This window comes from Staurois parvus, unplaced genomic scaffold, assembly GCF_062004578.1.
Source record: "Staurois parvus isolate SC_StPar_1 unplaced genomic scaffold, SC_StPar_1.0 ptg000671l, whole genome shotgun sequence".
In the NCBI taxonomy this organism is placed as follows: Eukaryota; Metazoa; Chordata; class Amphibia; order Anura; family Ranidae; genus Staurois; species Staurois parvus.
The window spans coordinates 2,693,991-2,720,900 of record NW_028318467.1 but is presented as its reverse complement, the minus strand read 5'-3'; the positions used below and the strand labels follow the sequence as shown (position 1 = coordinate 2,720,900).

General features: G+C 39.4%; 1 protein-coding gene across 2 annotated transcripts in view; it reads right to left on the bottom strand.

Annotated features, from left to right (window-relative positions):
- The window catches only part of KIRREL3 (kirre like nephrin family adhesion molecule 3), a 1,079,924-nt gene that overhangs the window by 23,683 nt on the left and 1,029,331 nt on the right, over positions 1-26,910 (bottom strand). For both annotated transcript variants that reach the window (XM_089652098.1, XM_089652099.1), the window contains 2 exons: positions 22,398-22,505; positions 16,535-16,644 (listed from right to left, as the gene is read on the bottom strand). In XM_089652098.1, coding sequence (XP_089508224.1) covers positions 16,535-16,644; positions 22,398-22,505 — 218 coding nt within the window. The remainder of the gene's footprint in view (positions 1-16,534; positions 16,645-22,397; positions 22,506-26,910) is intronic.

The window sequence follows — 26,910 nt, the reverse complement described above, 5'->3', positions numbered from 1 at the left end:
AAAGCATACAAAAGAAAAGGGCCCAGGACAGGCTGAAAACATGACTATTAGCTTGGTCTCCTGGCAACCAATGGCAGGTAATTTCACTTGAGATGTAGGCCGAAGCCTGGAGCAAGCCTTGGCGTGCGTATTAGCAGTGTAGGAAGCAATTTTAAAAAGTCGTGTGTAGAGCTGGGGTCGTAATGGCTTCTGTGTATGATCCTGCATTATTACAGATCTATTGTTGCACTTTAAAGCTTTGCAAGTTAATGATCAAGGCAGCATAAGTTTCCATTACTTGGAACTGGAAGGAGTCCAGCTTCTATCATACCAACGAGTGGGTCAATTGCTTCAGTGAATTTGCAGGAAAATGGAGGAATTACCTGAATTAACCTTGCGCTTGACAGAAAACTTTGAAGCAAAATCATTATGTGTATCTTCTGTGGCTGAAGATAAGCAAGGTTCGCTTTAGGCTGTTTTTTTGTTTTAATTTAACATTATTGCACCAAAATGGAGAGCAAGTTTTATTACAGCTAAGAAATTGAAAAAATGATAGTCCTACATTTAAGTGTCCATTTTCGCAACATAAGGTTGTGACATTATTGCTACTATGACACAGATTTATTCCTTTTAATTCGCTGCTAAAAACCCAGCCTGTATTCACTAGTCAACTATTTTTTCTGATAAAAGTGCTCTGCTATTAGCATTATCTTATTTGTTTGGCATATGTTTTAAACTAATTAATAATGGACTCTTTCTGTGGGTGCATTATCCAGGAATATCCAAAATAACACACAGGAAACTGTACTTTAAGCTTTCAATAGAAATATATTTCAAGAAACACTTCTGAAGGTGGTGTTGGTATACCTGGCAAGAAAGGGATACATATATTTGTTAATCCATTCCATAATAATTGCAGAACAAAGGAAGCGCTTGCTTCTCTGCATGTGCATGGTTACTCCTTGTATCTACTAATAAAACATAGCAGGGATTGACTGTAACTAAAACCAAAACATTTTTTACCTTCTAAATAGCGTAGAGAGGGGCTGTAAAATATGTTGGTGGTTTTTTTTTTTTTAATTTCACTACTTTCTGGGTCACTGAGAAATTTAACTTTAACCTCCTGTGCCAGCGATAGTGGTAACTACAACAGCAAGGGAAATGTCCCCATTGGGGAGTGAGGGGGATTTCACCAGCAGGGCAGATGGCTATAAAATTTCCAACCCCTTCCCAATCTCCTAAAAAAGTTATTTTTTTATCTTTTTTTTTTCTATAAGTCCTATGGTGTAGTGAACACACTCACAAAACTAGCACCCAGTGCAAAAAAAAAGTGAGCACACAAAAAGTGAAGCACACAAAAAAGTGCACAGAGTGTACGTCTGACCCTCCTCCAAAGAGAAAGGGCCCTAGCCCTGATCCCCCAGGGTGCAAGGCTCCTGATGGGGACTGAGACACTCACTAGGTCCACCCGGCCAAAACCGGGCAGGCTCCTTTCTTCAGGAGGCCTGCCAAAGCAAGGCCACCCCGAGTACTAAGTGGGGCTCCCCATAAGAGGAGACCCTGACCAAAAGGCTACATGCCTCCCCCCAAGACTTTCAGGGCAGGCCCGAGGACCTACACCCTACTAATTGGGAAAAGTGAAAGTGCGTACAGTGATGTGCAAAAGTGCAAGTGACAAACATTAAAAAAAGGGAGAGGAGGGAAGTGTGGGGTTTGTTGCGTTTTTTTTTTTTTGTTGCTTCTCTTTTTTTTTTTTTTTTTTTTTTTTTTTTTTTTTTTTTTTTTTTTTTTTATTGTACGTGCCAATATAAAGGCAACCTCTCCACTACCTTGCTAACAAAGACAGGAAGTGACAAGTTCTTAGTTCCCTGTCGTCTTAGTGAGATTCACCTATGACTATCATTAGGCTCTTCTAGTTCAGTTTACTGTCTTGAGCGCTTAACAAGCCTAAAGGGTGGGATCCAAGTGTGTAATGTACACTTCATTAACATTTTATTCTGTAACATTACAACCTTATGCAGCTCTAAAAGACTTCATAAGACCAGTTGGTACACAGGTGACATTAATGATGTCTGAGATCAAGATATGCAAATCTTAAAGGCAAGGAGTCCCATGCTAATTAAAATGTCTACTGATCCTCACTGCCGATGGCTTTACTGTGTTTGCAGTCCTTCATTTCTATGGTCCGGTATTTACATCGCCTACGGTAATATTTCCTTGAGAGAGCAGCAATGTGAATTTCTGCAAGTGTAACGAGAGAGATTTTAATGAGCTGCGCTGTAATGGCTCTCTGTGCTCACAATACGGTAATTGGATACTGGGATCCCTCCCTATCTCCTGCCAGTCATTCAGCAGCTGAGCATTTAATAACAGAGTAGTCCAATGTCGGTCATTTCTTAGAGCTGCCACACCTTGTGTTAAACCACTGCATAGAACATTTAGGGCTGAAGGATATGACAAATGGGGAAAGGGCTGCTGTCTGTGCAACCAGTCCATGTAAAAAATGTTTTGTTTTATTCCTCATCCACCTTACAGTGGAATTGTGTGTTTAATTAAAGAACTCCAGTAAATCTTTAACTGGGCTAATAAAGCTTTATATGTAACCTGTAAGTAAAATCCCAGCCCTCCATCTCCGTCTCCTAACATGCTGTTTGGAACCAAATAAAACCTGACTCTATAGTCTTTGTTGTGATCTTTGAGAATTAAATACTTGACATTACGAGCAACTAGAGAGGTCAGGAATGGCTTGTTTCACTTAAATATAATCACCCAAGCCAGCTCTACAGTACAGAAATACAATACCCCAAACATAATATTAGTACAATGTGCAATATTGCTGCATCCTTCAATTCAATATATACAAAATATGTAACACAATATAACTATAAGAAAGGCGCTACAAACATAATATATGTGTTCTATAAAATAAACACCACTGTGAAAGGCCAAGTGACCATGTGTATGGCAAATAAAGGTTAGTCCATCCTGCAACAGTTCTATAAAAACTCTTTTTAAGAAAATACTGTCTTTCCACCATGAATGAGTGCTCCAGTGATCAAACACCCTGCCCCAGCAGTCTAGGACTCACTGGACAACAATGCCTCTCTTTTTACAGATTGGCATATATTGCTTATTCTACAGATGACTTCCATCTAATATGGATTCTGATCCTGTCTCTCCTCTCTTGTGGAACTCCCATATAGTAAACAGGAGAGAGAAAAACGTTATAAAAACGTTTTACTAAAATGCGCTTTATTTATATTAAAAACATACTCAGAAAAAGCTAGAACAATCCAGCATTACTAAAGTGACTCAGCCTGCATGATGTATTGTGCCTAAAGGAACATTAAACCAATCTGTAAAAAGGGAGGCATTGTTGTCTGGTATGCTGTTACACAGTTAATATTTATGTTAATGTACATGAGAATTCATATAGTTTATTCTTCGTACCATTTCCTATGGATATTTCTATAGTTAGTTATATGCTGCTATCCAATGCCTTATTTGGTAATGCACTTCTTTTTCATGTTGCCTCCCTGAGATCTATGACACAATTCCTTTGTATATGAAGCTCCTCCCTTCTTCTTGAGTACAGCACTTCCTGTGTCGTGGAGGCAGCTAACAGTCCACATGTAACAGGGACACATGTATTCTGCATAGTACGCTACAGAAAGTATCATCTTTTGACCGCATAATACTGGAAACCATTCATTCTGCTGTATCCTGTTGTCACATGTACAGAATAAAGCAACTTCTGGATGAACACAGTATTGGTGAGTTCAGCTATCTGATAAGGATTGTCCACAGTGATTATATCTGCTTATACAGGCTAGGCATAGAGGTCTCACAAGGGATAAATTGCTATCACAACAATCTGAGTCAGAATATCTGGTGAGTCCTAGTATGCTGAGGAGAGGTCTTTAAGCACTGGAGCAAACAGTGGAGAGACTGAATTTTCTTGAGAAGTTTAGTTAGAACTAGCAGTGCATCGAAATGAAAATTCTGGTACTGAAACCAAAAATTCAGGAGGCACTTGGCAGAAAACCAAAATGGACAGTTTTTATTTTTGTTTTAAATGTAATTAATGTGGCTGGCAGCTTTGCATTGAAGTCACAAGGGGGCATTTTTGCATTGAAGTGAATGGGGACTCAACTTTGCATGAGTATCTATGAGACATGATTTTGCATTGAAGTGACTAGGGGGCATTTTTGCATGAAAGTCTATGAAATCCGACTTTGCATTGAAGTCACTAGAGGGTGTTTTTGCTTGAAAGGCTGAGACACGACTTTGCATGTATCGACACCATTATCGCCACCTTTTTTCCGAACAGCAAAATGCCGAGAACCCTATTTTTGGCTGATATATCGGTGCATCCATATTTAGAACTGTTGGAGAATGGACTTATCTTTATTTATCATATTCTTGGTCATTTGGTCTTTCACAGTGTTTTATTTTTATATAACACATATTTTATGTTCCCAGTGCCTTTCTTATAGTTACATTGTATTACATTGTTTGTTTTGCTGTTTGTTAGGAAACTGTTAGGCCCCATTCACATTTGGGTGATTAGGAATCACAGGGATTCTGTCTGCGTTTTCAAATCACGGGAGAATGTGCAGCATGCAATTCGGTGCCATTCATCCTAATGTGACAAAACACACAAGAATCATAGGGTCAAAATTCAGACCCTGCGCTTTTTTGCTGCAACAAATGTCCCTGCTGCAACAAACGTGCATAGGGCAGCTTATTTAAGTGAATGGGTTGCCGTATGCGCGACATGCGAAATCGCATGAAAATTGACCATACAACGTACGTGAGGTACCATGAAGTGTGAATGAGGCCTGAGTTTTTTATTGTAGAACTAAAGGAAACTTTTTTAAAATTTATTTTGGATAAAGGGTTATAATCCCTGTCAGTTTAATGCTTTTTGTGTCCCACTGGAAAGATTTCACTTTGCTTTCTGCCCCATATCTAAAACAGAAGTGAGAAGAAATCCCTCCAAAGTAAGGAAAGTCCTGGTTGTCACCAGGGTCACCCAACCCTGTTTTGGTAATAACCCAAAATTTGGGATTTTCTTTCACTTTCTGTGTTAAATGTAAACTGGAGAAGTAGAAAGGGTGGAGCTACCTAATGAGGGCACAGCCAGCAATTAAAATCTGATAAAATGTTCTAATCCCTCTTCACTCTGTTCAAATTCAAAAAAAATTTTCCTTTAGTACTACTTTAATTGCCAGAGCCTTGTGACAAGTGCATTTTAAACTGCGGTCCTCATCGTTGTAATTTTTTTTCAAAAGTCAACCAAAAATACCCAAGTGCATTCACTGCTATATTTCCACTTGTGAATATATGCTTTATTTTATTTTTATACATTTGGAGTGATGACATGGAACACTTTATGTTGAGCTATTAGATGGTATAGATTGGGAGGTTTACCGCATAGCACTGCGCAGCACTAATATTTATTTATTTATTTCCTCTAAAAAATGTTTCAACTTGCCAGTTTTCTTTATAGAACATAATTGTTTTTTTTTAATGAACCCTATAGTTTTTCTTTATGGTGTGAAATCAATGGTGTGAATATTTTCTTATCCTGCGGACACTATGAGAAGTAAAGAAACCATCTCAACTGCTACAGAGAGAACATTAAAAAAAACTGACAGAGGTTCTAGCCATTTTTTGGCTGTAGCTTTATTTTGCCATATTGTAAAAGTTGTCAACTGTCACTTTTCAATACACAGTAAGCCATGTTACTCAAAAAGAAAATAATTGTAAAAATAACATGATATGAATATTATTATTTTTTATTCTCTAACATTGATTAATCTAAGTAAGGTCATACAAAGATGAATGTAGCCATACAAATTGATCTATAGAGCTGGAATTATTTGCGTACCTTTCACCTGACAAATTATCTTTTTGCATGTCGGTCCCCCACTGGCTCCAACTCGAGATCTAAGCAATCACGTGACTGCCGATTTATTCATTTCTTTGTCTTTATTGAGCAGAGAGCGGTGACTGTCAGTCACCAGCTTTCTGCTCTGTCCATTCAGGCTGTCAGCGACAATCTGAGAATTAGATAGTTACTAGTTATCTACTGAGCTGACCAGAACGAGCTCTTGAGGGAGTCTATTCCACATTTTCAAGAGCCATGAGACTGAGCATCTGGGTGGATCCTGAGTCTGGAGTGGCTCTATGATGTCAGCTGACAGCAAACTTTAGCCTGCTGTCAATGGATTCTAGGTCACAGGAGAGCACAAGTGCACTCTTGTGACCCACATGAGAAGCACAGCTGACCATACTTTTCTTTTAAAATAGTGAAATGATCCTATACAGGCATGCATGTTCTGTACCTGAAAACATCAGTTCAGTATAACTGGTACACTCAAATGTGTATTTTTAAAAAATAACTATTGTTCATTTCAGCAGAAACATTGTTACTCTTCATGGAAATATCTTTTGTATAGTGCAGAAGTTTGTTCTCTGCAGAAAGCAGTGTAAGGCATAGAAACAGCCAAACAACAAATCCCAGAATCCACGAACATGTCTCGAATAGTCAGGGAACTGACGTGGCGACTGTGGGTGTATACTCCTTCTGCTTATTTCTTCAACCTGCTGAGACGCATTGGAAGAGTGTGGATCTTAGAATCAAACCAGGTAAACAGAAAAACAAGAGGGACCATTACAGTGTTGGTGTTGACCCTGTACCTCTTTACAAGGTATGAATGCGACACTTTAGGAGAAATACATCTATTATAGTGAAAATTGGTGTCACTTGCCAATCTAGTTTTTTACCGTTAGTTGGATTTTCTGCAAGGAAAGGTCAATGAAAGTCAAAAAGGTCACACAAAGACCAGGGTATGGCAACTTTTTGAGTCATTTTGGGGGTTTTCTACAATTTTTTCTTGTTAAAAGTTTGAAATATCAGAGAGCTTGCTTTTACTTTCTATTGCTCTAGCTCGCTGCTGATATCTCTAGCATTGAATCATATCCCACAATTCACTGCAACTGTGTCTGTCAGTATGTAAGGGATGGCACATCTTGCTCCATTATCCAGTCTGAGGAGCTGACTCATTTGAAATGCAGGCCATCAAGCCTTGGCAGTGACATTGTCACAGTGCACAGTTATGACAGATTGGAAAAGTGATTAAAAGTATAGATCAGTTACAAACTCATCTCCAGCCTTCCTGGAAGGGGCAAAGTCATTTCATATATTGGGCTTCCCATCTCGGGCCTCGCTGGGCAGGGACACGTGCCAGATTGCTTAGGAAGGGTAAAGAACAAAAGCAGACACTCCAGCCTGAACTCATAAATTTCTGACTTCTTCAAACTTTTTCTAAAGGCAAAACTTGTGCATATACCTCTGTAATTGGGAGATTGAAATGTGCAGCCTTGACTGGCAAAATTGTTGCAGGTCTGAGCCAAGAGAGAGCTTTCTGGCACTACTGTGAGACACGATCCATGTAATTAAGAGACCCGCTGTATATAATGAGATTTATTCATGAATACACCTTAAAATCTTGATAATGCACTTGGCAGACCTGATATTGGTGTAATCACTTGGAAGTGTGCTGTAATCCAGAAGTCAGGACACTGAGCTCCTTGGATCAGTGCCAGCGCACAGCCCCCCCCCCCCCCCCCCACACACACACACACAATTTTTTTGTAATTGTAAAAGTGTAAGGATAGCTACAGATGTTAAACAGTTTTGTAAAAATGATTTTCCATTTGTTCCATAAGCAGTAAAACTATATACTGTATTAAACAAATCACATGGATTGGTGCCAAATAGTACAGTACTAATGCTTCCAGGTATGGGAAATGTACACCAATACTGTACAATTGTTCTGTTATCGTAGCAATGATATATATGAACAGTCTGATGAAGCAGCCCCACATTTCTTGCTCTTCATATTGATTTTTTTTTGGCAACATTTGTCTGCAAAACATCATATACAAACTTTCATGTTGCAATCTTTCTTATGCGCACAAATGTTCAACTTCAATTCACAATCACCTTCAGATTGCTTATGTCTATGGAAAGGTTAAAACATATATCCAGCTCTTTGCCTCCCACCCCCTTTCATACTTCCCCACCCCAGTTAAAGCAAATTCCCTAAATACTAACCTTAATTCATGCTTTTGTTTGGCCAGTTTATTGGTGTCATGGGTCTTTCCTCTTCTCCAAAAGTAGTGGATCCTTTTTTACAGCACTCAAGGGTGATTGCAAAATGATGTGTGAGCAGATTTCAGTACTGTGAGTCCAGGCTGGCCTAATGACGCACACCTAGGGGGCATGTCAGTGACAACAGAGGCTCACAGAAAGGAATTGCTTGATGCTGGCCATCATTCAACCAAGAAGTGGGCAGGGAGAAGTGGTGTACAATGAAAAATAACCATAATTGGAGCCTGCATGACCAATTTGGGGAGAGTTCATCTGCATTAGAACATGCTGTGAAGCGTCGAGTAATATATTAGTGCTGCATTTTTATATGTTGCAAAAAATACTCAACTGAAACCTTTAAAGCATAACTCCACCAAAACATGGTTGCTACCAATATAATAGTTGCAATTCAATTGGTTAATATGGACATCTTCCATTCCATATTGCCACTTCTATAGAAGATCCTTTTTAGTGTACCAGTTTATCATTGATTGCAGTACCCCACCCCCATCATGTCCATGGTAACACTTATCTTTATAGCGCTTTTTTTACCTGGTTATAGCAGTACACTTTATCACTGGCAAAGGCATTTCTGCTTTTTTATTACATTCAAAGCAGGTAATCGTTCAAAGGCCTAGAACAGTTTTCTAGGTTGCTTTAAATGAAAAAATAATTAAGTGACAATCTTTATAAAGATCTCATGCCATTAAATGCTGGGCGATGCAATTGCATTGTGATTTCTCTTCCATTGTGCAGTTTTATGGCATGGAAATGCATAGGTAGAGGGTAGGGGGGGCTCTGTGGGACCTTTCTTGTAACCTTTTTGTACAATCCACTTAGAATGTATTATCGTTTGATTCTAATATTGCTTATTTTATTACTCCTGTGCCAATATTCTATAGAGCTGCGTTCTTAACACAGTACTTGTCGCATTTGTTTAAAAGGTAATCTTCTTTAGGCTGGGTTTTTGAATAAATTTCTAACCGTATGAGGCACGGTGAACAATATGAAGGTTTTATAGTCATGATAAATCATCTACATTTTATAAAGACACATTCCTACAGCCTTTATAAAATGGGCCCCTAATTCATTCCAGCAATGAGCCCATCCAGTTTCATCATTCTTGAATCATAAAGGGTAACTCTACTTTTGGGAGAAAAAAAATTTGCAAAAAAAATATATATATATAAATATATATATATATATATATATATATATATATATATATACACACACACACACACAGTTGTGTTCAAAATAATAGCAGTGTATTGAAAAAAGTGAATAAAGCTCAAAATCCTTCTAATAGCTTTTATTTCCATACACACAAATGCATTGGGAACACTACACATTCTATTCCAAATCAAAACATGAAGAAAAATAGATCAAATTTGTGTTGTTCCTCTAAAAAAATTGATTAGACTGTTCAAAAAAATAGCAGTGTTTGTATTCTTCTTTACAAACTCAAACATTCACTATATAAACTGAAAAATGTTTCAAGATTTTGCTTTCCTTTGAATCAATTAATATTTCGTTGTATAAGCACTGTTTCTGAGAACTGCTGTACATCTGTGTTGCATGGAGTCACCCAACTTCTGGCCCCTGTGATCAGGTATTCCAGCCCAGGATGATTGGACTACATTCCACAGTTCTTCTTTATTTCTTGGTTTTGCCTCAGAAACTGCATTTTTGATGTCACCCCACAAGTTTTCTATTGGATTAAGATCCGGGGATTGGGCTGGCCACTCCATAACGTCAATCTTGTTGGTCTGGAACCAAGATGTTGCATGTTTACTGGTGTGTTTGGGGTCGTTGTCTTGTTGGAACACCCATTTCAAGGGCATTTCCTCTTCAGCATAAGGCAGCATGACCTCTTCAAGTATTCTGATGTATTCAAACTGATCCATGATCCCTGGTATGCGATAAATAGGCCCAGCACCGTAGTATGAGAAACATCCCCATATCATGTTGCTTGCGCAACCATGCTTCACTGTCTTCACAGTGTACTGTGGCTTGAATTCAGTGTTTGGGGGTCGTCTGACAAACTGTCTCCGGCCACTAGACCCAAAAAGAACAATCTGACTTTCATCAGTCCACAAAATGTTGCGCTATTTCTCTTTAGGCCAGTCAATGTGCTCTTTTGAAAAATCGTAACCTCTTCAGCACGTCTTTTTTTCAACAGTGGGACTTTGCGGGGCTTCTTGCAGATAGCTTGGCTTCACATAGGCGTCTTCTAATTGTAACAGTACTCACAGGGAACGTTACCCCTTCTTTCATCTTCCTGGAGCTGATTGTTGGCTGAGTCCTTGCCATTTTGGCTATTCTTCTATCCATTCAAATGGTAGTTTTTCGCTTTCTTCCACGTCTTTCAGGTTTTGGTTGCCATTTTAAAGCATTTGCGATCATTTTAGCTGAGCAGCTTATCATTTTCTGCACTTCTTTATATGTTTTCCCCTCTTCAATCAACTTTTTAATCAAGGTACGCTGTTCTTCTGAACAATGTCTGGAACGACCCATTTTCCTCAGAATTTCAGAGAGAAATGCACTGTAACCAGCATGTACAACATTTGCTGCCTTCCTTCCTTAAATAAGGACAATCATTGCCACCTGTTTTTCAAAAAATGAATGACCTCACTAATAGAACTCCACACTAATATTATTTTGAATATGCCCCTTTCAATTAGTGATTCAATTACACAGAATCAGCAGCATGCATGTCATGACTGTTGGGTCTGTTGGATTTCTATTACTCTATTACACCTGCTAGTAAATTATTTGCCATGTAGAAATATCATTTCTACCAAAAATGATTGATCAGGTTAGTGATGTCTGACTGCTATTATTTTGAACACAACTGTATATATACAGTATATATATATCATTTGCAATTGTGACTCAGGTCATGTTGTAATTAAATGTTGTTAAAAATTACCTTTCCTTTTCATTCAGTAGTGTTGTAATTTTCTGTAAAAAGTGATGCAATATGGCTACTTGGAGGCATTCTGTGCACAGATGGTGTACAGAATTGCGCATGAAAATGTAATTTTCTGCTTGTGTGATTGGCCCACAGATTTTCCCAGAGGTCTACACTAAGATACAAGTCAGATTTTCGTCATCCCTTGCAACAAAAATGTCATTTTTGTGAGATACTCCCAAAGTGAAAAGGGGTGCAGACCCTGCAATTTTCCTCATTAGAGCCCTGCAGATGCAGTAGCTGACTGTTAATTATGAAACCACTCCTATACAGATTCACTTTGCACATGAACACAGACAATCAACAGTTTTCCCTTCAGAATAACAAAGGGTAGGAATCTTCAGCAAAGTTTGTTAAAATCTCTGCAATGTACATAGATCACCCAGAGGGGAATGTTTTGAATGTTTGTTTTTTTATCAGCAAAAGGAGTTACTCTTAAAAGTGATCTTTACTTTTTTTTAGTAAAAGCTCATCAACTGATTCTCTAGGGTTTGACTAGCTCTTGGCAAACTATTCCTACGGGGAGGTTATCGTTTATGCTCTAATATTACTCTGGGATCTTGCCCCTTGCTGCCAGGGCAGAGTCATAATTCTTCATACAGGTTGGAACACAATTTTAATACTAATATAATATTAGGATACACCGGATGTTTTCCTTTTTTTTTTAAATAAGCTACTCATAACCTAGCTTTGGCCACATTAAAAATATTCAAAGCCCTTGGCTCATGAAGACTCTATAGCTTGTTTTTGCAAGTGGATGGGATAGCTCCTTGTGCTCTAGTCCTGCGGGTAGGTGGGCATCCCTACCAGCAGTCACAACCAATCCTGAAGACGTGGTTGGTTGTAATACAATGACTACAATGCAGTTACGATAACATCAGCAAGTGGGGCCATAACCAGAACAGTCAGAGATCGGCATGAAGAGTGATTTAAAGCGGAGCTCCACACAAAAGGGGAAGTTCTGCTTTAAGGGTCCGTCTTCCGCTCTCCATTAAGGATTAGCATCTTTGGGGAGCGGGGGCGGGGTGGATTTCCGAATAACCCACTTCCGCTGCGGCCACCTCCATCCCCATAGTCTTCAGGTCCCAGGAGACTACGGGGCCATTCACAAAGCGCAGCGCATGTGCAGTGGACACCCATACTGAAGATGTCGGTGCCAGGGAAAGAAGATGGCCAGTGAAACCAGCTGTGGTGGGGACACCACTGGACCGAGGGACAGATAAGTGTCTGTATTTTAAAAGTCAGCAACTACAGTTTTTTTGGCTACTGACTTTTATTTTGTTTAAATTTGACTGGAGCTCCACTTTAAGCTGACCAGATGTGACATTCGGAGCTGGTGGGGAGGAAGATTGCAGGACCTTGGAGAGTAACCCGAATATTACTCTGTGCTAGCCCATTCCATCGCAAAATCAGTACATTAATTCTTTATCAGTCAGTTTTGATAATTTTTTTTTTAATGTGTCCGGAGTTAGGCTTTAAGTTTAATGGTTCCATTGAATTACATTCCCCAGCCCATTGTTTACTCCAGTTAATTTGTCAGCCTTAACATCTTTTTACTTCTTTAGGGCTTATGTTTATAGTTATTATCATGAATTTACCCAGGTTTGTCATCATATAGTCACATGACAGCCAAGGTCCTGTATTAATAATTAGTAGCCAAGGTAAAAACTATAACAACCAGCCAAAGTAATCACAAAAAAGTGAACTTCTGTACTGATTTGTATACTTACTTAATTACAGAGTCATCAGATTATTATTGCATGCTATATTATTAGCTCATTATCTGAACTCATCCTATATTACACTGTAGCCAACAGTCTCCAAGGAGTACCTTATCATTTTACCTGATTCCACATCTTTGCTATAGATAGTCATAAGCCAGACTGCACATTAGGTTTCAAAGCCTCGATTTCTGAATCCCTTTAATTTCTTCTCTATGAAGTTTATAAAGAGCGATACATTTCATGGGAGGAGACCGTTTATCAGAAACTATTGTAAGTTTAAATCACATTTATGTGTTGGAAGGAGGGATAAATCTGCCCAGATTAGAGTGCCTCCGCCGAGTCCCTTTTTTACAAGCCAGATTTATGCAACACGGACTCTAATTAATATGGTCCTATAAAACAGTTTATCAGCCCGCATGTGTACATTGAATATCTTTAATGCAGCGTGGACAGTGTTTAAATCTACATTCGTATTTGTGAGATTGGTGTGCGATAAGTGATTGCCATGATTCGTATCCTGTTATAGAACGATCTGTCACATCAGTTTTTTAAAACCTTTGTGATAAATGTTATAAATGTTTTCAGTGTGATTTAATGAAAAGAGATGAACACCAGCAGGGAGACTTTAATTTCCTGTATTTCTATCCTTAAGAGGAAACCATTTATCAGCCTGTAAGTTACAAAACTACTTCATCAGATTGATCAAAACTTGAACATTGAAGTTAAGCAATAATTTTCTTTTTATCCTCTACACTGTATTGGAATGGCTGAGAATTCTTTCTGTGTTAACTTAGGCAAATGTTATTTTAAAACCTGATAACAGTACATTTACAGCAAACTCAAATGAATAAGGGCAGGAGAGGTACCAATTAGCAGCCAAAACATCCTTCCTCATTAAAGTGGTTTTAAAGACAAAAGTTTTTTTTTTTTAATTAAAATAGCAAACATGTTATACTCACAATGGTATTGCACAGAGCAGCCTCGAATTGCCTCTTCTGGGGCCCCCCGCTGGCGATCTTGGCTCTTCATCTACTGTGTCTGCCCTCAAAGCAAGTGCTTACTATGCGAGCCAGGCTCTGCGCTTTCATTGACACACACAGTGTGTCTTAGCCCCCCCCCCCCCCTCTGCTTACAGGATTTGACTGACAGCAACAGGAGCCAAAACGACAGGAGCAATTGGCAAAATGTTTTTTACTTTAATGAAGAGAATGCATTAAGGTAAAAAAAGTTTTACCTTTAGAACCACCTTAAGGATCAAATGTCTTCCTCTCTTAGCTGTTCAATGGTCATAAACTAAAAAGCAACTGCAGAGTTCTTTAAATTGAAACTGTAACAGAAAACAGAAACTCAGCTGCAAGTGGGACTACTAACTTGGAACTTCCATTTGCATGCATGGTAAGTTAGTTTTTTTTTTTTAAATTTAGCTTTCAGAAGTGCTTGGAATCCTAGATTGCACTGGTGTGCAAATAGCAAAGCTGACTGAACACCTGGACCTAACTTCTAAGGGCTCGTTCACACTTGGCTGTTTTACCAATGCTTGCCAAACGCCCTTATAGCGTCTGGCAAGCGTTGGTCCGGCGTTTGCGGAGCGTTTTATAACGCTCGGCAAACGCTCCGCAAATGCTGCATGCGCGGCTTAGCGGAGGTTGCTAGGCATTTGCCGAGCGTTAAAAACGCCCCACAAACGCCTATAATGCAGTTTGAATGGTGTTACCGCTCCGCAAACGCCCCGCAACCGCACGTTTGCAGAGCAGCACCATAGACTGGAATAGGAGGCTTCAACGCCTCCTGACTCGACCAGAGGCATCCGTTTTGCCGTGATACAACGCGATGCAAATGCTCCTGTTAGAACAGCACCATGTGCTGTAATGTGCAGAATTGGCAAAGGCGTTTGGGAGGCGATAAAAATGCTTCCCAAACGCCTCTCTGCCACCTGCACACAACGCTAGTGTGAACGTAGCCTAACAGTAATACTCGTCCGTTATTGTGATAGGCAGCTTTACTGGCCAATAGTGAGAATTAGGAGTCAGGGCCACAGTATCAGGCAATCTGATTTATATTTGAATACCAGTGTGAACCAGGATTCAGGGCACCCCAGGAGCTGAATGAGAACCTGTCTTCTAGGCATTTGGAGGTACCTTTCATGTAGTGCCATTGATTAAAGCAACTCTTTACTGGCCATTAGACGGCAGCATTTTTGTGAGTCCAGGGCCTCTTGATGATATCATCTGATACCATCCCATTACAGGAAATGGGTTGGATGTCAAATCAGAAGACAAGTGGCTGAGAAGGCTTAAAGTGGGGACAGCTCCACAATGCAATGAAAACTGTTTTTTATAATTTTTCTTTATATAGGAACAATTTTTTAAGCAGGAGTTGGGTTTCAAGCATTTTCAGTATGGTAAAAGTACATGGAGGACATCTCCTCCTTTTACTTAAAATAGCAAGGAAAAGTTCACAGGCAGTATCTTGTAGCTTGTTAGAGTGATTCTCTGCTGCCTCTCATAATGCTTCTTGATTTGGGCTCATCATGCATCTCTTTACATAATGATCTCTTGATTGGCTGCTATCACCTGGATACAGTAGTGCAGGCGTATACTTCCATACTCTGCAGCCTTCAATTAACTAAAGAAAACATTGAATATAAGTGGATGATAATTCCTGTATTTGTAGAATGTCTAGATTTGGAATCCTGGCGTGGTATAGTACTGGGAGTGGTGAGCATGCTTACATTAACTATCCACATCCTGAGAACACTGGGTTTCAAGGTGTCCTTACACAACTTGCAGAGTATCTGTAGATAAAGGCTGATTTTTTTTTAACCTCTCTGCCAAAGATCTTTTTAATGGACTGGTCCTAGTTTTCTAGGCTGAGAGATTACAGCATAGATATAGAATTGGAATGAAAGATGTTCTATCAGCATGCGTATGATGCCAAGATGAAAGGCAGTTGATGTCTGGATTGCTCATATTTTTCAGATTTGGCTACCACTGAAGAGAGGATGTGTTTGTTTGGATTTATTTGTACTCTCATTGTGGCTCTATTTTGAGCTGCCCTGTAGTGGAGTTCCAAAATGAATATATTTGAAGATCCTTAAAGTAGAACTAAAGGCAAAACTTTTTCTTAGCATGGAAAGAGTAGAGGAGGGTTATAACACCTGTTTTTTTGCCATATGTGTACCATTGGGTACATTCACTTCCTGTCCCATAGTCACAACAGGAAGTCATAGGAAACCCCAACAAAGTGAGGGAATTCTCTCATTGTCCCAAAGGTTACCAGAACTAGTGTCCCCTATGAAAGATTTCCCTACAGTTCCTGTTCTGGAGACAACCCAGAATCTGGGATATTGTTTCACTTTCGCTGACAATGGTTAACAGGTTAAATAGAAAGGGTGTAGTAGTTTTGGATTATTTATCTTTTTGGCATTATGACATGCCAAGCTGCAGTGAAAAAAAAACAAGCCATGCAGTGGGCTTGTCCAGGTTATTCATAAGTGAAATACCTCAAATAAACCTTTTACGCATCTCACTTGCTCCACAAAGCTGAAGCAAAGTATTATTATATCTTATACTGTTAAAATGTCAATTTTCATGCAAGATCTGCTTTGAGTTGCAGCACATCTCAGATATTGTATTATGTCACATTATTATATTTGTTCTGTCATGCACCAAAGATCACACCAACACAGTATCTTACCATCAGCTGTTTCATGCTGGAATGCTCCTCAGTTTCTCGCCCTGTCGTTGGCTCTTTATGAACAATCTCTACTCGGATGTCGTTTTTGGCAGATACCACGCCTTTTAGATCTGATGAAAGATTTATAACTTCATTAAAGCAAATTTGTTTGACACAAACCTAACATTTATCAGTCTTCATGAAAATGTCACTTATGCGTTGTCTTTCCTCTCCAGCAGCCTCTATGATGAGACACAATACTGTGATCTAACCCAGGGAATCCTTGACTATAAAAGGGGTAAGGCCTGTTGTGTGTGGTAGACACAGGTGTTTCCAGCACTAAAGTACATGGGCTTTTGATAATTTGTGCTTTGTTTTAATTACTCTATAGAAGTCAGAATGAATGTATGGTAAACATATGGGAGATGCATTGTAAAATCATGGTATATACGTCAGCTACGTCTAAATAGGCCATGTACACATACACTTTTTTATTAGGCAGGTAATTTTAGTATAAAGTAGTCTGTGGCTTTCTGGGTATCTGGGTCCTACACCAGGTCCTATACCTGCTATATATGGTCTTTATTGCATGTTATGAATAAGGCCTCTTTCACACGGGTGGTTGTTCTGCCGCTTGTAAATGCAGGTTTTTTTTTATTTTGAAATTCCAACACTCCTGGCACACATCACTTGCGTTTGTACATCGCGTTTATCTACATTTACATGCAGCTGCAGTAGTAAATTTTTGCCTTTTCTTAATGCAACTGTTTACTTATTTTTTCTTTGTACTGCGTTTAACTGTGTTTATGTACAGATAGCTGCGGTACATCGCTCCTAGATACTGTCAACTTTATTTTTCCTAAATGCATAAAACCGTATGTTATGAAAACGTTGCTAAACGCAGTGTGTGAATGGAGCCATAGGGATGCATTGTCTGCATTTAGCTGCGGTAAGTTCCTCTAACCGCAGCTAAAAGCTGAAATCTAACTGCCCATATGAAAGGGGCCTAATACAACTAGAGGTGTGGGCACACCATTGTTATCCAGAGCAGAGTGGGTTAGTGGAAGACTGAAAAGATTGGATCTGTAAGATAAGGGGTTCTCCCAAACAATGTTGCCAGCACTGCCACAATTCTCCTCTGCTGGAGAATTTCTGGCAGAGCAACAGGCATTTTTCTGTACTTGCAGTAGTTTTAAGGGATCAAACAGGGAAATATGCATATTTTGAAGAGATGTACTGAATCTGTTTTTTGCTTAGACACGCACTCTTTGTATGTAGCAAAGCACTGTGGTCTTGACATGCAGCTAAAAGGGATAGCGGTTGGGGGATGGTAAAAGCATACCCCCTCCATCCGCTAGTGTGAATGAGCCCTTAAAGTGCATGTAAACCCTAACAATGAATTTCTCTTATTCGTTCCCTTTTGGTGTGTTAAATAGAATATATTTTGATCTCTACTGCATCTCCCTCCTCAGTGGATAACCTTTACATAGGCTATCCCCCCTCAGTCCATCTTGAATGCTGCTGCCAGACTCATCCACATTACCAATGTTCAGTGTCTGCTACTCCTCTTAATCCCTCCACTGGCTTCCGCTCACCCAACTAATTCAATTCAAAATACTAACAACTTATAAAGCCATCCATAACTCGGCCCCCAGCTACATCATTAACCTAGTCTCAAAATATTAACCTAACTGTACTTTGTTTTTCCCAATACCTCCTGCTCTCTAGCTCCTTCTTCACCTCCTCCCATGCTCGCCTCCAGGACTTTTCCTGAGTCTCTCCCATCCTATGGATTTCCCTACCCCAATCTGTCTGTCTTCTATTCTGTTTGCTTTTAGATGATCCCTGAAAACCCTTTTCTTTCGAGAAGCCTATTCTGCCCCCACCTAACAACTGTACTTTTATTTTCTCCATCAGCTCATCCCCTACAGCTAGTACCTTTTGTATCACTTGACCCTCCCACCTAGTAAGCTCTAACAAGCAGAGCCCTCTGATTCCTCCTATATTAAATTGTATTATAACTGTACTGTCTGCCTTCATGTTGGCGGTATATAAATCCTGTATAATAATAAGTGCAAAACAAAAAAATATATACCTGTTGATCCTGACAAAAATTTAGTAAGCTGATAACTCGTATAATACGTTCTGATGACTTTTATTAGCTCTATTGTTCCCAGTTACCTCCGTGAACTACAAATCACCTCCCCCTATGTTTTGGAGAGAAGCGAGCTGCTCTGTGGTCCTGTTGTAGGGTGACAACACTGCTTCTCATACAGTACAGTAGGTAAGCATTGTCATCCTAGTACAAGAATTGTGATACTGGCAGGTTTGCCAGGTGAAAATAAAGTTAAAAAATGCCTGAAAATAAAATTAATTCAGCCACCACATCTAAATGCTGTATTATATTACATTTTTGTGGGGTTTAGATATGCTTTAAACCATGAATTGATAAACTAGCGCAACCATGTACCACCTTAACCTGAAGCATGGCAGCAGCATCTGTGTTATTGTTTTTTATATGATTGCTAGAAGGGCCAACAGCTTTATATAAGTAGATTTCATCTTAAATTCCTATATAAAGCAGAGATGAATGGAACAACAAAAAGTGCTATTGTAAGGAGTGATAACTCCTGAGATGACCTATGTGGGATAGATTAAGCTCATACATGCAGCAATGCATTTAGTAAGGTGAAATTCAATTTTTTATTGTAAAATAGTTTGCATATGGTAATGAAAATACTGCAAGTATGCTTTTGTATAGCAAACCTAGTGTATGATGTAAAAAAATTGACAGGCCAGTAATTTTCAGGCTTTAGGTGTCTGACTGCAGGTGTAATTTAAGCCTGTCTTTAAAGACACAACACATATCCACACACCTCTCCTTCTTAAGGTTAGGTTCACACTGTGCGAGGTGGTTGTGGGTGCAGGAGTTGCAGCTATACCTGCACCCACAACCACCCACAGCCAAATAATGCTGCCTTCCATTCCCAATGGCACCCCCACACAACTCAACCTGCTGTACGTGCGGAAACCACAGGGAATCGCATGGACAAAAGCACCATGCGATTTCCTTGTGGCCCCATTTTTTTGCAGCATACACAGGCACGACAGCCCATTCAAATGAATGGGCTTCCGGGCCCATGCAAATGTGGGCCACAAATATGCACAGGTGTGAACATAGAGTAAAACTGTACTCCAGGTAAATTGCTAAATACAAATACATATACAGTAATAAAGCTGTTTTAGTCACCAAAACATATCTGTCCACCTTGTCCTGAGAGTTACACAATTTTACCACACAGCACAGCCCTATCTGGCAGGGCAGAAGACCTGATATTTCTCTTCTGCAGTTAAGTAATACTTATAGATCTTGTCTCTCCCATGGACTATAACTGGACAGTGAAAGGAGTAGCAGCAGACTGATGAGCTCACCTCTCTGTCACTCTGCTATATTCTTCTATCAGCATGTTATTTCCACTGCAGCACACCTGATTCACTGCTTCCCCTCCCCCAGGCCAAGCTGTGTGGTACAGGGACAGCAAATTGGCTGATACCAAGTCAAATTTAGGTTTGCTTTAAGGATTATGGTTAGGGTTAGTGGTGAGGGTTGAGTTAGGGTTTTTTTTTACTTGCTTACATTTAAAATGATAAATGTATTCATTTTAAATGTATACAAAATAGTGCCTATGTCCAAATATATATGGACCTAACTGTATGTATTCACTGTGCCCTGATGATCAGTGTACATGTCCCCTCCGAGGAATGCCGATTACCGGCTCTCCTCTCGAGCTGTCAGCGTAACAGCTCATGAGGAGAGAAATGCCGATAACCGGCATTTCCCTGTTTACATGTGATCAGCTGTGATTGGACACAGCTGATCACATAACCGAGCCGACATCTTAGGCTCTTTCTGGTGATCGGTGATCCGCTGTGTCCAAGGGATCGCCATGCTGCGCGCTCCCAGAGCCACGAATGTGCGGTTAGAATGGGACATCGTCATATGACGTCGTCCCAGAATGAGAGAACCACCTTGCGACCGTCATTGTACTATATGGCGGGCAGGAGGTGGTTAAACTTTATATTTGCCTGGAATTTGCCTTCAAATATTGGAAACCTCTGGATAATTCCTGGGAAAAATTTTTAAACTCTGATTGTGGGTTAAATTATAAGACTTTCTATGCAATGACAAAATCTTTCCTGCCTTTCCAATTAACTTTTAATGTACTTCTCCCCAATTAACGTGTAAACTGTTTACTCAGAATATATGAACTCACCTTACATAACACATATCAAAATATTTTCTGTGTGACCAATTTATTTTGCTCATACTGTGATTTAACTTTACGCTGCTTAAATTCACAATAATATGAGCATTCAATGCAAGTGCAGCACCCTCCAGGTTAGCTAGATAGGCTGTTAGTTTGTTTCTTTTTTTAAGCAACAGCTGAGTAGCAGTCTGCGATGAGTCAGCCTTTGAGTGAGGAAGGAGTTCACCTCAGGACAGACTAGGAGGCTGTATTAGGTCAGGGCTTCTGGAGCCCTCCCACCTCTCCAGAAACCTGAGGCTGACAAGAAAGGATAGTGTGAGTACTCTTACATCCCCTGGGCCAGATAAGGGGAGAGGGCAATCAGGTGAAAGAGCAAGCTAGCTTCTCATCCAGGACTGCTTATGCTAAATTGGCAGCTTGCCCAGGGATACCCTCAGGCAGCTGAGTTAAGAGGAGGTACACCAAAGAGCCTTTCGAAACTGTTCCTATCCGCATTTGTACATAGTTTGCTAAGAAGTTGTCCTCAAGTTCTACAGTACCTCAGGCATCCCATATACCTCTAGACCCTATTCAAGTTCTCAACTCCTTAATAAAATCACAAAACCAAGCTCAATGACTGTTCTATGACTCCAGTGTGCAAAGTGTGGAAAATATGTGTTGCCTGGCTGTGCATAGCTTAGGGGGACCCAAAACTCAGGGACCCCTAATGGGGTAGTGCTACTACTCCATTAAAAACAATGGTACCTTTAGAAACTGGTTGCACTCAATGGTCAGTCCTCCAATAAAGGATCATTTTAACTGAAAAGGAAATTGTGGTGAAATACCTAATCCGAACTAACCAAATTGATTTTTTCCCCTCTGCTGTTTTAATGATTGTTTACATTCGATTAAAACAGGCGACTCTTGATTGATCAATGGCTTATCATTATGAGTATTGCCAGCACAGGCATTGAAAACCACACCATAAATGTTAAAGCTGAAGACCAATTTATGCACTTCGAATTAGGGTTGATATTTACCTAACCCCCAACCAACTTTCTGAGGCACCCACCACAACTATTTAAAAAGAATACACTTAGATCCAGCAGTCTTCTGGCCCATCTGTTGACATCAGTACTATTTATTTTTATTTTGTGGCAGTGGATGGTTGGCTGCTGCAGTTTAATGCAGTATTAGAAGAACATAGGCTACTGTAATGATGGCAGATCTGTGACAACCTAGACCCAGAAGTGGGTTAAATCATGCTGCTATTATTCAAGCTTGAAAACTGGCTTGTAACAATTAAAAAGCTAATTTTTTTTTGTCCCAGTTCTGTTTTAAATGTATTTTAAATGTAACAGCTGTAAACACCTGGATCTGTATTTATATAAGCTACTACCTCTCTGTGAACATTGTTCATAAATATTGCTCATCTATTATCTTTTATTACAAAAAAAAATTTGCGATTAGCTCACCTTGTTTGTTACAGAAAAGCTGCAGATTTCTTTCAGAGTAACAAGCAATTACGAATGCATTATATTTATGCATCTAGCTTTTACATATATCATAATCACTTTCACAACTGCCCCATTATAATTACACTGAGCACTGACATGTTACATTACAAATACACTTACTTCTCTGGTTGCGAGCACAGCAGAATGCTACGATTGTTGCCATGAGAACAAGGAATGCCACACCAGCACCGACAGCCACGCCAATGATCACGGTAACTGGGACGGATTCTACGGAAGAGAAGAACAGAATTATATACATGTATCACATTGCAATCCTGAGGATTTCAACTTTCTTGCATTGCTTTAGCATATTAAAGTGCAATTGTATTTTTTTTTTTAACTGCACCACAAAGAAGTGATCAGAGAATGCAAGCATCCTACCATTTTTGTTTGTTTAAATCCTGATGATGTTAAAGTGTATTAAAAGCCAAAACATTTATCTTGTTTTTGGCAAAGTACGAAAAGGTTAAAAGGTTTGCAGTCTGTTTTCCATTTGGGAGATTTCTTTCTTTACTTCCTGTGTTGGGGACACAACAGGAAGTAAGAGGAAATCTCTCTAAAGTAAAGGAAAATTGCCTCTTATACAGTTACCTCCAGAACAAGTGTCCTCATTGGAAGACTTCTCTATTTTTGTTCTGATGACAGCTCAAAATTCTGGATTTCCATTCACCCTAAATCCACTGAGACAATGGTCACCAGGAGAAATAGAATGAATCTCTCTAATGGGAATACAGACAGCAGTAAAAATCCAACAATAAAAAAGCACTCTCTTCTTTGGATAAATCATTTTTTGCTATAAAAACACTTTAAGGTATTAAAGAAGGGTAATCCAAAATTCAGCATGTTGTACCTATAAATGTTCAGTCTATGCAAAGCTGTTATTAGTATACCTAAAGCCAAACATATTTTTTGGTTATAGTGGAGAGGAGTTAGAAACCCTGTCAGGATATTTAATTCTGTCATTGCCTTGGTTAGGGAGATTCACCCTCTATATTTCTACCGTTATTGCCAAGAGTAAATGTGAAAGAAAATATGTGAAAGAAGAATGAAGAGGAAACCTTCCAATGAGGGACACCAGCTCTGGTAACAACCAGGAGTTCCATCACTTTGGAGGGATTTCTTCTTACTTCCTATCTTGGCTGTGGAACAGGAAGCGACAAGAAATCTTATAAGAACATAGATGCAAAACAAATACAGCAGGTTATAACCATTCCTTACTCTATCCAAAAATCTTTTAAAAAAAGTTTTGCCTTTAGTTCTACTTTAAACCACCTGGCAGTCTTGCTTATCTCTTGAGGACTTTATAAGTGAGATTTCAGTTCCTAGGTCTTCACATCTACTGTGCATATTGTGAGGTGTCCCACCATTCCTATGTTGAATTCCTAGGCCTGTACACCTTCTGTGCCCATTATGAGAAATTCCCACCATCCCTGCATTGAGTTCCTGGACATGCACATCTTTTGTGCCCATTATGAGGGGTTGCCACCATCCCTGTGCAGAGTTCACTACTGTGCACACCTAATATGCCCATTATGAGGAGTTTTCACCTTCTCTGCACTGAGTTCCCAGGTCTACACACATGCTGTGTCCATTGTGAGGGATTCCTATTGTCCTTTCAGGATGTTTATTTTATATTATATAGAGCATGACAGGAAGAGCTGTAACACAAAGGCAGGGGCACCAAAATTTCCAGGGGTGTGGGAACAGAGTCTGGAAATTAGGACAGGCAGAACTTGCTGGTGGAGCAGCCAAGACATATAAGAATTCAAAGGCTGACTTTACCCATTAGTCGCTACTTGTAGTCAAAATATTACTTTAGTTAGACTAACCATTTATGCTGCGCCAAAATTTGGGAAGACCAAAGAAGTTAGGTTGGGTTAGGTTGTAGAATAAAGGAAGTTGTCAAACAATTTCTCCCAGAGCTATCAGAATTTCCCCCATTTTACATATAAAATGGAAACCTATTGGCTCCACCCCCCACCCATTTTTTTCTTTTAACCCTGCTTACTGGGAGGTAGGATCTGCACATTTCAGATACTCACCCATCCAGCGTTGTCCCGCTGAAATCCTCTCATGTCCTGCCACCGCTCTATCCTGGTCCACCATGTTGTTTCAATTTCAGCGGATCTAATTTTTTAAAATTATTTTTTGCCTTAATTATGAGGAGGATTGGTCACAAACAGGTCCTACATTTTTGTGGCCAAGAGACACGACAAGGCCATAAACTGTCAATGTTTTCTTGCAGATAATGTTTAGGAAACAAATGCTAATCTATAGTATATTCTTATTATATAGCCTGAAGTACACTGCCTTGAAAAAGTATTCATACCCCTTGAGACGTAAATGTATTTTGTTGGGATTTTATGTGATAGATCAACACAAAGTGGCACATAATTGTGAAGTGGAAGGAAAATGATAAATGGTTTTCAAATTTTTTTCTACAGATAAATATCTGAAAAGTGATACGTGCATATTTATTCAGCCCCCTTTTAATTTGATACCCCTAACTAAAATCTAGTGAAACCAATTGCCTTCAAAAGTCACCTAATTAGTAAAAAGAGTCCAGCTGTGTGTAATTTAATCTCAGTAGATTAAATTACAGTTGTTCTGTGAAGCCCTCAGAGGTTTGTTAAGGAACATTAGCGAACAAACAGCATCATGAAGGCCAAGGAACACACCAGACAGGTCAGGGATAAAGTTGTGGATAAGTTTAAAGCAGGGTTAGGTTATAAAAAAATATCCCAAGCTTTGAACATCTCACGATCCATCATCTGACAATGGAAAGAGTATGGCACAACTTCAAACCTACCAAGACATGGCCGTCCACCTAAACTGACTAAACTGGAGAGCATTAATCAGAGAAGCAGCCAAGAGGTCCATGGTAACTCTGGAGGAGCTGCAGAGATCCACAGCTCAGATGGGAGAATCTGCCCACATGACAACTATTATTTGTACACTCCAAAAATCTGGCCGTTGTGGAAGAGTGGCAAGACTTGAAAATTGCTGTTCACAGATGTTCTCCATCCAATCTGACAGAGCTTGAGCTATTTTGCAAAGAATGGGCAGAAATGTCCCTCTCTAGATGTGCAAAGCTGACAGAGACATCCCTAAAAAAGACTTGCAGCTGTAATTGCAGCGAAAGGGGGTCCTACAAAGTGTTGACTCGGGGTAGGGGGGCGAATACAAATGCACGCCACACCTTTCAGATATTTATTTGTAAACAAAATTGAAAACCATTTATCATTTTCCTTCCACTTCACAATTATGTGCCATTTGTGTTGGTCTATCACATAAAATCCCCCCAAAAACCCATTAACGTTTTTGGTTGTAACATGACAAAATGTGGAAAATTTCAAGAGGAATGAATACTTCAAGGCACTGTAATAACAATGCACTGTGCAAAAACAGCTAGAAAAAATAATATATCTAGTGAAAGATAAAAGAAAACCAGATTCCCCCACCACCACCTTGTACTATTTATTTGAATTGGCAGGATAGGCAGAAGAGAATGGTAATTAGTGCATTGAGTGCTCTTTCGGTTATGGTTGCATTTTGTGATTAATTTCTTCTTCAACAAAAGCGCGTTCCACTTGGATTGTCTCAATATCTAGTTGTATTTGTTACACTCAATGTAGCATTTTTCTGTCATTATCTGTGGGCCTAATGGCTTCATGCAGTGAGTGTGGTTTTGTCTGCCTTTTGATTTTAGTAATATTCCATTCCTGCAAGTCATTTAGATAGGGGAGTGTGCATAATTGTATAAATGCAATAAAATCACTGTAAAGAAAAATAATTTAGGTCAGGTAGTGACTTATTCCAGTATTTTCCAAAGTAGTCTGGCTAATCTTAGGGATCTTCATGGGTTATGTCAAATGAGCAACTTCACACCTCAGGGTCTTTTTAATTGAGATTCACAGAGGTATTTCCTATGCAGAATTGAAAAACAAGACATCAGTCTACTAGAGGTGATTAATGGAAACTGCTCTATTGTTGTTTTATAAACTGAATGTAGGGTTTTCCTCAGTGATTATGTGAAGATTGGAGAGCAGTTGCTATTGAAACCCATTCTGAGATATACTATATGGCCAGAAGTTCCTGAACAATCCACCACTACACCTATATGAACTTTCTGGACATTTGATTCCAAAAGCATGACCATTAATATGTAGTTGACCTCTTTTGCAGCTGTAACAGCCTGCACCATTATGGGAAGGTCTTTCCACAATATTTTGGAGTGTGTCTGTGGGAACTTGTGTCCATTTTTATAGTCAGGTAATGTCAGATGAGAAGACCTGGCTAAAATAAGCATTCCAATTCATCCCAAAGCTGTTCAGTAGGGTTGAGGTCAGAGCTTTGTGCAGGCCACTTGAGTTCCTCCACACAAAACTTTGGGCACAGTTCTGCTAGAACGGAAAAGCGTCTTCCTTGAACTGTTATCACAGGATGAAAGTGCAAATTGTCTAAAATGTTTTTGTATGCTGTAGAAATAACAATACCCTTCACTGGAAACACCTGAACTCAATAATTTGGAGAGGTGTCCAAAAGCTTTTGGCCATATAGTGTTCACCAGCTAAAGACATCACGCACCATTCAATTAAAGGGTGAGTGCACTCCAAATTTTTCTTGAAATCTA